Source organism: Mastigoproctus giganteus, chromosome 2 (assembly GCF_048544385.1).
Source record: "Mastigoproctus giganteus isolate SK-2022 chromosome 2, ASM4854438v1, whole genome shotgun sequence".
Classification (NCBI taxonomy): Eukaryota; Metazoa; Arthropoda; class Arachnida; order Uropygi; family Thelyphonidae; genus Mastigoproctus; species Mastigoproctus giganteus.
This window is the reverse complement of record NC_143576.1, coordinates 188,770,932-188,783,647: the sequence shown is the minus strand read 5'-3', so window position 1 is coordinate 188,783,647 and position 12,716 is coordinate 188,770,932. Positions and strand designations below refer to the sequence as shown.

The following is a 12,716-nucleotide window of genomic DNA, read 5'->3' as shown; positions in this document are numbered from 1 at the left end:
AAGGTCTGGACTGTAGTGAGGGTGCTCGAGAAGTTTCAGTCCTGTCGTGGTCAAATATTCGGTGCAGGCTTTGGCGCAGTGAGCTGCAGCATTATCGTGATGGCAGTACCAGGTGTCCATTCTTGACTTTGGCCTCAGGTTCTTCATAGATCCAATGACTTTAGGCAGGCATCATTGTTCAGTATACCACTTAGCTGTGACTGTCTTCTGCGTGTCCAAAACGACACGTTCCACAATTCCACTCAATTTGAAAAATACAGCTATCATTTTCTTCTTTACAGATCGGGATTTTCTGACAATTACGGGTGTGTCGTCATCATCAAAGACCCAAACTTTGTTTTGAACCTTGGTCGGCAGATCGTAATAGTACAGCCAAGTCTCGTCACCTGTCACGACGTTGTTCACATACCGAGATTGTCCCTTATCAAACTTTTTTTAACATCTCCCGGCACCAAGTCACACGTCGTGTCATCTGCTCTTCAGTCAGTTGATGCGGCACCCTGAGAGAACAAAGTTTCTTCACTTGCAAATGATCTTGCAGAATCGAACGAATTGCTGATGCATTTAGGCCCAAAGTATCCTCTATCTGTTGGTAGGTCACTCGCCTGTTTTCGTCAAGCATTTTCCTCACAGCAGTAACGTTTTCCTCCGTAACTGACGTTCGTGGCCTTCCCGGCCTCTCAGAATCCGCCAGAGTGAAATTTCTCCTTTGGAATTCTCTATACCACCTGAATATCATTGTACGATGTGGACAATCATCATCTAGTGCAAAAGTCATTTCTTCTAAGCACTGGTCTATGGTTAAACCACGCACGAAATTATACCGCAAAACTGTCCTTATCTCATTTCGTGACCACGATGCCATCGCAAGCACTTTACACTGTCACTACTAATGAATAACTGAGCCCATCGACTTGGTGTGGCGGCTACTATGCACGTATGAACATGTCTCAACATGCAGCAACAAGCAGCTTCCTGTGATTCATTGTTGCGTCATATTGCAAAACTTTCCTAGTACCCTTTGTATATATATATATATATATATATATATATACACACAGTCCATTCCGGTTATTTGGGACACATCGGGACTAGTGTATTTTGGCCCAATTAAGCGGCTGCCCCAATTATCCAAAGTTTCACGTAAATAGTTAAAAATACAACATACCCCTCCCACCACTTTTACAATTGGCTCACCGTACAATCAAATCACGTTACGATGGAATCACAATTGTAACGTGATTTGATAGGTAGCATAGTAAAGTACCGTTCACTATACAATGTGCACTAAGCAACGGTCATTGTTATCACGTTTGTGAATTGAATTTTAATTCTATTAAACAACAATTCTAATTAGCGAAAATAGGAGCAATATTATCCACAGGCTATAAAAGCAAAGATATATTAAGCACAAATTTACCCTTTACCTTACCAATTAAAAATTTAAATGATATGTGAAAATCGGAAGAATATACATCATAATTGGAATAATTAATACGTACTGTAATAAGTACTTACGAACTAGTTGACATTTCTGTTCACTGACATTTGTGGGTGGGGGTTAAAATTTAAAACAGTAAAAAGATAAGCAATCAATAACAAATAACACGGCACACACAAATTGCAAGTAACACGATACGCGCAAGAGAGAACGGAGTAACGAGTTACAAAGCTTTAAAAATAGGAATGAAGAGATCTGAAAATTAATTTTTTTATATGATTGAAGATTTCATGGAAGTGTAAACACATTTCACCATAATAACCCACAGAATTTCAGCTGTTGGTATTATCGCAAATTCAGTAAGATCGAGTTTACTGTCCGTTTATGATAGATTTCACTAAATGAAAAGCTCAATAAACAGGTAACTGCTAATTGTTTTTATTGTTTTATGGTTGTGACCTCCAGAATTTCGACCGAACCACATGGTACCATCGGAGACAATCGTAGAGTAATCTCCAATGCTTCGGTCTCCTGCCCCGATTAAACGGCATGCTGTCCCAATTAAGCGACGTAAACCCTGGCTATTTTCTCGATTGGTTTCTGTTTTTTAAGATTTGCCCCAAATAAACGGCTGCCCCGATTAACTGGTGGCCCAAATAACCGGAATCCACTGTATATATATATATATCAGGGGTGGCCAACTTAATTTGTGATGTGATCTACTTTTTTTCGTCAAAATGTGCCGCGATCTACCATCTCAAAAATTTCACGTGGTTAAAGGTTAAAAAAGTTAATCAACACATTGAAAATTGTTGTTTATAAATTTCAAAATTAAATACAATTCAGAATTCTTATTTTAGATTCACACGTATTTAAATTTATGTGAAGTATGTCATCTGCCAAGCTTTCAAAATTGGGGATATATTGTGATAAGGCCAACCGTAAAGAATGTTCTGTGTGCAAGTCTGTATGAATAGAGTGATTCTTTGTTTTTTTTCAAATACGAAAAGGCCGATTCACATAGATATGTGGAACCAAAACAGGAATTTAAAAGTTCACTGCATTTGGGTACTTTTCTCGGAAAACATATTTCCAAAAGTCTTTTTCTGATGATCTGGCTTTTAGGAAGATATTGTTTCACAATGTAATAATTTCATTTTCAAGTAATGTTTTTTTTTTTTTTTCTCCTTGTGAAAAATCTCAGCGTTTTTTTTTCTGCAATTTGTTTTGTATCTAAGTCGACATTAAATGGATTAGAAATATACTGAACAATGTATTCCATTGTTTTAAAATCACTGGATCTGGTTTCAAAATCGTCCACAACTTTCTCAATTTCAGAAACATATTTCTCACTATTAAATTCAAAAACAGAATATTTTTGCAAATGATCTTGCATATTTGCAAAATTATAGAATTTTTTTTTCTTTGAGATCCTTAGCCATTGCCAAAAATTGATATTTATATGCAGAAATACTACAAATCATGTCACCCACATTTTTATTTTTTCATTGTAATTCCCATCAGATCACTTAATTTGCTGGTAAAATATGACAAAAAAGCCAGATCACACAACTGTAGCTGCTGATAATCATCTTCCCCTTTATTAACAATTTTTTTAATTTCATTCAGCAAATTTAGAAAACTCTGTAGAAACTTACTCCAATTCAGCCACCTCACATCTGTGTGTAATATCTGATCTGGTTCATTTTCATTGAGTTGCATTTTGAAAAGTCTTTGAAGAGATTTTCCTCTGTGGAATTCATGATTTTGAAAGCTATGTCCATAACACTTTTAGTATTTAATCTTTTGCTGGCTAACACTTGGTGGATACAGTGGTAACTCAAAAAATCTGGGAACTGATCATCCTTTTCGCACAATGCAATGAATCCGGTAAGATGCCCCGTCATTGCTTTAGCTTCATCTGGACCTCTAGTTATTTCTTTTAATGAAACTATACCCAGCAGTTCTTCTCTAGTGGCAGAATCATCGAAACCCATACGAACAAAAACGAGCAATTGGCTGTATCACTGACGTCTATAGATTCATCCAGTTGTAAAGAAAAGGACACACAATTAGCAATGTGAGCACGCAATTGTTCGCTCACATTTCTACTCATTTTTTCGTTGCGTCGCATCACAGTATTTCGAGATAACTGCAGATCTTGAAGAGCACTTTTAATTTCATTTTTGTTCTTAAAATTTCTAAAAATGCGTCTTTGATGAATTGACCATTAGAAAATGGTCAATTCATTTGCATTTTTTTGCAACAAGATGACTTCAACTGGTAAATGATGCAACAGTTACTGCTTTAGATTGTAAATTAGGTATCACGAAGAAATTTTGTTGTGTGAATAATCTGGATTTAAGTTATTTTAATTTATTTTTTCTAAGGTCCCTATTAAGCAGAAAAACCGATTGGTATTTACCGTGCATTGAAGTACATTTCTAAATTTCCTTTTTTGGGCATAGCCATGGAAGCATTGCAAATCAAACAACATTTTTCTTATATCGTTACAAAAAAGCATTCTTCCCACTCGATGAAAATGATATGTTTTACTCTTTTTTTGTAGTATTCATTTTAAATAAAATCAAATTAACGTAGAAGTACTGTCCAGTTATTAATATTAAATAAGTTAAATAATAATTCAACACCTACACACGCTCTCCACAACGTAACTGCATGAATTTTCACTAGACAAGCCAAGAGGCTGCGAGGCGACAGGAGTAGTAAGTCGTTCAATGGATCTTAATAAGAGCATGCAGTGGGGCGAATAATAATAATAACATTTAGATTTTGACTAATCTATTTATTATTATTATTATTATTATAATATTGTATATCTTATATACAATAGGAAAGGACCTAACAAAAATGGCAAATGATTATTATTAGCCGTATGATGCAAGGAAGCCTGAGGCTTCTGCTGCAGCAGCAGCAAAAAAAAAAAAATTTTTGAATTACCAGGGGGGGGGAGAGAGAGAGAGGGGGAGGGAGAGAGAGAGAGAGAGAGAAAGAAGAATGATGATATCCAGCTCAGGATCCTGGGCGTGCCAAGCCCATACTCACCAGATGTGAGCCCCTGGGGATCTTTTTTTATTTATTTAAAATTCGTTGTGATTGACTTGTTGGCCACCCCTGATATATATAAATGGGTTTTTAATGTAACTCTTTAAAATAAAGGTTTAAAGAGTCATATAGAAAAGTGGTAAACAGTAGATGAAATGGTTTTGGTGGAAGCAAGATTAATAAAATAAAATAGGTATGACAGATGCACCTAAAAGTGCCAAGTAGCATTAAAAGATGCAAAAGTATATGTAATTTGTATTAAATTAAATTAAGTATAAATGGATGTGAAAGTTACACAATGTGCCAGTAACTATAAGGATGCAGAAAGTAGAAAAAGAAGAGTAGTAGATTAGTGAATAGTGAAAGAATGTTAATATCATAGAGGTTATGATGAATTAAGTAAATTATGGGTTGAATTGCAAAGCCAATTTAAAGTGGGGTGTAAAGTAAAATTAGTACAACAAAAATTGCAAATAAAAATAAAATGAAAATGGCAATAAAAATAAAATGTGAATGGTGTAGCTGTCATCAGATATGGGAGGAAACAATTTTAGTAAAAGGTTTAATATAGGTAATGCAGAAATGCTTGATCTGATGTCAGCAGAAATAAATATTGATACATGATCAGGTATTTCATCAGGGGACTACACCTGACCATATATTGTAATAAGAGGGTGAAGCGAACGTTCCTACTATCCTACTTCTATTGCTATTTTTCATCTTTATTAAAGTGCCGTATTTCCCCATGTATAAGATGCCCCAAAATTTGAAAAAAAAATGTATTACATAAAGTTATTGAACTCAAGTTTTATTCATCATAAAATTCATACAACTCCTCATCACTGTCAAAACTCCCATCCATTAGCTTGTCCTCATCTGTGTCTGATGACGAATCACTGTCTTCATATATTGCCTCGTCCTCAGTTCCATCTATGGCATTTGAAATGCCACACTTCTTAAATGACTTGACGACGATCTCAGTCTTGATGTTATCCCAGGACCTTTTCACCCAGGTACAAACTTCTCCTATAGTTGGTTTCTTCACTCTTCCTGCTGGTGTCAAATTGTCCCCAGAAGACTTCATCCATTGGTTCCATTCATCTCTCATGGGAGCTTTGAAGTGTTTGTTAATGCTGACATCAAGTGGTTGGAGCTGGGATGTCAAGCCTCCAGGTATGACGGCAAGTTTTGTTTTTTGCTCTGCAGCAATCTTCTTTGTGTTTTTTGTTATGTGTGCCCTGAACTGATCAAACACCAATAGGGCAGGTTTGCGTAAGAGCCCACCTGGTCTCTTGCTCGAAAACTTTCTGAAATCAGATCTTCATCCCATCCTGATCCATCCAACCCTTGTCATGAACGTGGACAATCACTCCTCAAGGAATGTCTTCTTTTGGCATTGTTTTGCGTTTGAAAATCAGCATAGGAGGCAGCTTGGTTCCGTCGGCACAACAAGCTAGAACAACTGTATAATGGCTCTTTTCATGTCCACTTGTCTTCACAGTTACAGTTTTCACCCCCTTCTTATCAACAGTTCTGTTACTTGGGACATCAAATTGAAGGGGGGCCTTCGTCCATATTTGCAATCTGTCCCAACTCAAACTGATGTGTCTTCCGACATTGAATGACAAAACGATGAAATTCAAAGACCTTCTGCTCATAGCTTTTGGGCAAGTCTGGTGCATGTAAGCATGCTTGGTCCATTCCGTTTCATGAACCTGAAGCACCAATTATGTCATCCTTTGAAATCAGTAACTTCTTTTTCATCAGCAATTCTTCTTGCCTCATGCTGAACCATCTTTGTGGACACAGAAATTCCAATTGCCCTTTGCTCTTCAATCCATATCTTCAATTCCCTCTCTAAATCAGGCCATTTTGCTGACTTGCCTCTCATGGCCTTCTTCTGCCGTGGCGTTTTCAGTAGGGTTTCTTCTTCCCGTAGCCAGTCTCGGATTGTTTTCTCAGTTGGAGGAGGACCAAACTTACATTCAGCAGCACAATTTCCATTCACTTTTGCAATCTGGATCACTTTTAACTTGAATTCAGCACTGTATGAAAATCTTTTCTGAGCCATTTCTGGGCAGAACGTGGCAAAACGTAACCTAATATACTGGTAACAAGTGTGAAACAATGAGCGCAAAGACAACAAGTGGGAAATGCAAGTAAAAAAATCTACAACCACTGTATAAGACGCACTCAGTTTTTAGACCCGAAATTTTTCGAAAAAGGGTGCGTTTTATACATGGGGAAATATGGTACTCCTTTTCCCGCCCCCATCCTCAATTTAATATCTCACCCTTATACCATTTGCTTGTTCCAAATTTATTTTGTTTTTAAAATACACTGATTTCTTATCTATACCTAATTAAATCCTACACTAAATTCTACATATTTATATTAAATATTAATATTCACCATTTTTATCCCAACTCAATACTTATTTTTACCTAAACATATTACACTTCATTGGGACTACCTTGTCTATACAGTTTTAAAAAGTGCTAATTTCATTCCATTCCTTTTTGGCCTTTCACTTTTTTTAAACTACTATGGACAAGTATAGTAACACAGTTCCTGATACGTGGTCAGATGTAGTCCCCTGATGAAATATCTGATCATGTATAAATATTTATTTCTGCTGACATCAGATATGGCATTTTTGCATTACCTATATTACACCTTTTACTAAAATTGTTTCCCCATGTATCTGGTGAGAGCTATACCATTTACATTTTATTTTTATTACCATTTTCATTTTATTTTTATTTTTATTTGCAATTTTTGTTGTACTAATTTTATTTTACAGTTCCTCCGCTTTAAATTGGCTTTGCAATTCAGCCCATAATTTACTTAATTCATCATAACCTCTATGATATTAACATTCTTTCATTATTCACTAATCTATTACTCTTCTTTTTCTACTTTCCTCACCCTTATAGTTACTGGTACATTGTGTAACTTTCACACAGTGTACCAGTAACTATTAAAAAGTGCTAATTCATTTATACTTACTTAATTTAATTTAATATTAATACAAATTATATATATATCATCATCTGTCCATCTTCGTCATTGTCTTCCAGGTTTTCTTCTAGTTCCTCTTAGGTACCATTCTGTTATTTTCTTAGTCCATCTGTCATCATGTCTTTGAGCTATGTGTCCTGCCCAAGACCATTTTAGTTCTTTAGTTTTGATAAGAATGTCCTTTACTTGAGTTTGCTGCCTATTCTTATCTAACAGTCTGATTCCCGATATAATTCGTTCCATTCTTCACTGTGTAGTTCTCAGCTTCTCTTCCATTCTTTTGGTGAGTGCCCAAGTTTCACTCCCATAAGTCATGGTGGGGAGTATACATTGGTTCATTTTTTTACATTTCAGACAAATTGGGATATTGCTCCTCAGTATGTGACTATATTTCCTGAATGCTATCCATCCAAAATTATTCTTCTCTTTCCAGCCATTTATCATTATTACAGCTAATGACTTGTCCTAGATAAGTATATAACTCCACCTTTTCAATTACTGCTCCTTCAATCATCATATCCCTTTCTGTGGCATACTTGTTCATCTTTAGTCCAAAATCCTTACTAACTCTGCATACCTGATTAAGATTTTCCTCTAATTCTTTGGATTGTGGCTTATGACCACAATGTCATCTGCAAATCGTAAATGGTTTAGGTACTCTTCATTCACATTGACTCCTTTCTGTGACCAGTCTAATCTTCTGAAAGCTTTCTCAAGGGCAGCAGTAAACAACTTCAGAGATAGCGTCTCCTTGTTGAACTCCTTTCTCAATTTTAAATTTGCTACTGTCTTTGTCTAGTCTAATAAAGGAGGTAGCATTCTCTGTTATACTATATATATAGTCTAACTGAAAAAATATATATATATTATAAAATATACGAAAAAAATATAAAAATAGAATGCAAGTAATGCAGATTATGAATGAAGTAAATGTCTGTCTCTCCCACTGTCAGTGAACATATCCTACCCCCAGAGCAGGATTGGCAGTTTGACCATTCTACTGGAATCAATACAGCATGTCATTTGGTGATCTGAACTGGGTACTCAAACTCAGTTCCCTTTAAAACTCCATCCCAGGCAGGGGGAGATGGGTCTCTGTCGGGTGGGGCTTGTCCCCACTGACCTCTTTGAGGATGCCCACTTTATCGTACCCATCCTTCTACCTGTTTATCTCAAATCTTCAGTTCCCCCCCCCACTCTAACTAAACTGACCGAGTACGCCCCCTTAACAATTCCGCCAAATTCTAATCAACATCTAAATTCAACCGCTTTCAATCAACATCTAAATTCAACCGCTTTCAATCAACACCTAAATTCAAATCTCTTTTGGCCTTTCCAAATTCTTATGTTCAACCCCCCCCCACCTTTTTTTTATATATATATATATATATATATAGGCCTTGTCACTGAAATCCTTGGAAATTAGGTGGCAGTGCCTGCCAGAGTACTTAAATAATCTACTGGGTGCTTGACCTGCCTCCTCGTTGTAAAGTGTGGGCAACGGTGGGTCCCAATAGGGGCCCAATGGCTAAATGGTCAGAGAAACAACAGAACATAACACTACACAACATTCCATTCCCCACACACTTTAAATCTCTGGTCTCCACAGAGTTCTGCGTCACAAAAACAGAGTACACAACTCAGAGATGGGGGGGGAACCCCTGATGCCGTCAGATTGCATTTGCTACCAACGATGATCAGTGGAAGGGACAGAAGTGTCTCTAGGATGGTCTGCTGCTCAGCTTATACTGCAAGCTATGCAGCATAGTCCATTACAGATGGTGATCATAATTTGGGTGATCCCTGAGTGCACTTTCAGGTGATGATCATTAGATTAAAGATCTAATGCTTTAACAAATTGTTTGACCAATCTCAGCTTGATATATTAGGTGGTGGAAGTTTTTTTTCTTGGAACCAAGGGATTGTTTGCTATATTGTGTACACGATACTGCACCTCATTTCTCCTCCCTTGTATTAGTGATCTACTACTCTGCTGTTCCAGAGGCAAAAAAAAGAGGGAGAGAGAGAATGGTGAAAACTACCTTGCAAACCCAGAAGAAACCCCAGCATCTTGACATTCCCACAGACATCTCATTTATAATGGTTATATTTGATCTTCTCTAATGTCTGCTTCACATTTCCAGGGCAAAGAGGTATCTGACTGCACAATTACCCCCACATCTTTTTCATTTTCCACTACCCTGGAGTGTAGTAACACACTGTTAATCTGGGATTACTGCTACCCATATGCCTTGCATTTGTCAGTGTTAAACTTCAACTACCATTTCTCACCTTATCTTCTTAATTTTTTTAGATCTTGTTGCAACAGCATACCTTCATTACTGTCATTAACCATCCAGCCAACCTTTGTATCATCTTCAAACTTGGACATGAAGCTTGATATACCTTCATTAATATCATCAATGAATATAAAAAAAGCAACCAAGGGCCCAATCTTGGACCCTGGGGGACTTTGCTAATAACATTAGTCCATGAAAAGTAGTGCCCATTGATACCACTTTCTATCTTCTCCCACTCAACCATTCCTTTATCCATAGCTGCAATTAATACCATCCTTAACGCTACACTGCTTCAATTTGCTTACTAGTTTTAGGTGCAACAGTATAAAATACGTTTCTGAAAACCTAAGTATGAAATGTCAAAACTATATTTGACATGCAGGAGATATGGATAATGTGTTCAGCATATTTGCTTGTGGATCTGAGGTGCTGGTTCTCCCATATCTCATTTCACTGTCACGCTATATTCCATTTGCCATGAAATTGGAAGTTCATAGTGTGCTTTTTTGTTTTTTGGATATTCTGGTTCAGTCTGAAAGTATGCAATTGTTGTTTTTTGTTATACACTGCCCTACAATTAATATTCAGCATATACAAGAAATATTCTCTGAAAAGTTATGTATAAATTTTATTGTTGTTATTAATTTCAAAGTGCCCATTAGAAATAAATCATTTTCTAGAATGAAGTAGGGCTTTAATTGCAGATTTCCATTATCTGTAGATTTAAACCTGTACAAGGAGTGTGTGGGAAGAACTGAAATTACTGGTACAGAGTTATCCTCATATTTATTCTTCTGTCCTTTGTCTCTGCTGACAACCTTTTTGTGAATATTTAGGAATCTGTTGCACTGTAGAGCTTATTTTGGCATGTTTCCAGTGTTATATAAGCTGACTGAACTTTTTCTTCACACACTTTTTTTTTTTTTTGTATACTTTTGCATGTGTGTGTGAATTTGAATATGATATGTGAGCTTGAAAAAGGTGCTGTGCAGCCAGCACAAGCCCTTATCAGATTTAAACTATATTATATTGTATCCATGAATAACATAATTTAAGATATTTCAATTTATTAATAATTAAAATATTAATGCCGTTATCGTCATAACTGTTTTTAAGGTTACTCCTTCTTCAAAAGTTGTTGGTGATTTGGCTCAGTTTATGGTACAGAATAAGTTATCAGCCAAAGACATAGCAGAAAATGCAGAAGAATTGAGTTTTCCAAGTTCAGTAATCGAATTCATGCAGGGTTATATTGGAGAGCCATATAATGGATTTCCTGAACCATTACGTAGCAAGGTAAGAAAAATTCAGAAATGGCTACTAAACTTCTTTATTTAAAGCTATTTAGCTTTGGTTTTCCTAATTTATGCTATAAGATTTGAACAAAATCTTATAATCATAATATCTCCAAATTACAAGAGTTTTGAGATATTACAGATATTAAGATATTTCATTTTTGAAACGAATAATGCATTCTTTTTTGCAGCAAATATATTGTTATAACAAATTATTAATAAATTGTTATAGCAAATATATCGTTATAACAAATCATGTATTAATAATTAATATGTATTAACACTAATACACATTAGTGTTTTATTAGTGTATGATTGCTATGATTAAAATAGTCTCTCTTTCTCTCTCTTGCACACAGTTATCTAGTAATAGTAAATTAATAAAGTTTCTTGAACAGTATTAGCTCAGTAATAGTTCACCCTAAATTGCACAGCTCGGAAACAACTAGATGATAACTACTGCAAAGTATCAGTAGGTTGCTGTTGGCTTAATGCATATTACAACTGATAGTTAAATTACAGCTATGCAAGTTTTCTTCAGTGACAGTAAGACCCATATTGATTCTGAACATAAGAAATTATGCTCGCCAAAATTGCCCTAGTTTGTGTTCATTTTACTTTGCATCAATGTGTCTAATGAAGTAAATTGATGAGCATCATAGTTGAAGCAAGTTCGCTTCACAGACAAGTCCACAATCTGATAACATTTGACTAAGTGGGTTCTTAAAACCCATAGAAGAACCTACAACATGCTTTCCTGGCATAGGAACATCTTACAATTGATGTGCAATGTGGATGAATAATGAAGTTGCCTGATTACTTGAGCAGAAAAAGGTATCATGGAAACGTTACAGAGCAATAAAAATTTCTGAAGCCTATAACAGCTACAAAATAATCTCTAATAGTACCACAGAAAGGATTAGGCTGGCAAAGGCAGATTATGGGAAATTGCTAGCAAAGAGTGGGGATAAGGAATACTTTTCATGTAAATGCAAAGAGGAGGACAAACCAGATCGAACACTTATGTAATGGATGCGGGATAGTATTAGATATCCCAGCTGATGTTGCAGATGAACTCAACAGTTACTTTGCATCAATATTTACAGAAGAAACCCTTTTTTGTCAATGAGAAATAATGGGAGTGAAATTTTTAAAAAAATGTAATTAATGATGTTGAAATTTCACATGTTTATTTAATGAAAAATCTTCGCGCCTACAGACCAGTAAGGCTCCTAGGGTTGATAGCATATACCTATAATTTTAAGGGAATGCATTGAACCATTGAGGCTAATTATGAGAGCATCACTGTCAGGAGAGAGTCTGCTGGATTGGAGAAGTGCCAATGTATCTGCAATACATAAGGGCGATTCTAAGAATGTAGTAGGGAAAATGATGGAGGCAATGATCAAGGGTGGAATTCAGGATCATTTAGATAGAAATGGAATTCTGAAGGATATGCAGCATGGTTTTGTAAAGGGAAAATTTTGTTTAATAAATCTGGTTAGCTATTTTGACAGGGTCACTTATGAGATGGACTTAGGGAATAATTTCAACATATTTTATTTGGATTTCAGCAAAGCATTTGAGTCAGTC

At 35.9% G+C, this 12,716-nt stretch overlaps 1 protein-coding gene across 5 annotated transcripts in view; it reads left to right on the top strand.

The window, feature by feature from the left end:
* PCB (Pyruvate carboxylase) overlaps positions 1-12,716 on the top strand; it is a 593,745-nt gene that overhangs the window by 472,066 nt on the left and 108,963 nt on the right. For all 5 annotated transcript variants that reach the window (XM_090389678.1, XM_090389679.1, XM_090389675.1 and 2 more), the window contains one exon: positions 10,945-11,124. In XM_090389678.1, coding sequence (XP_090245804.1) covers positions 10,945-11,124 — 180 coding nt within the window. The remainder of the gene's footprint in view (positions 1-10,944; positions 11,125-12,716) is intronic.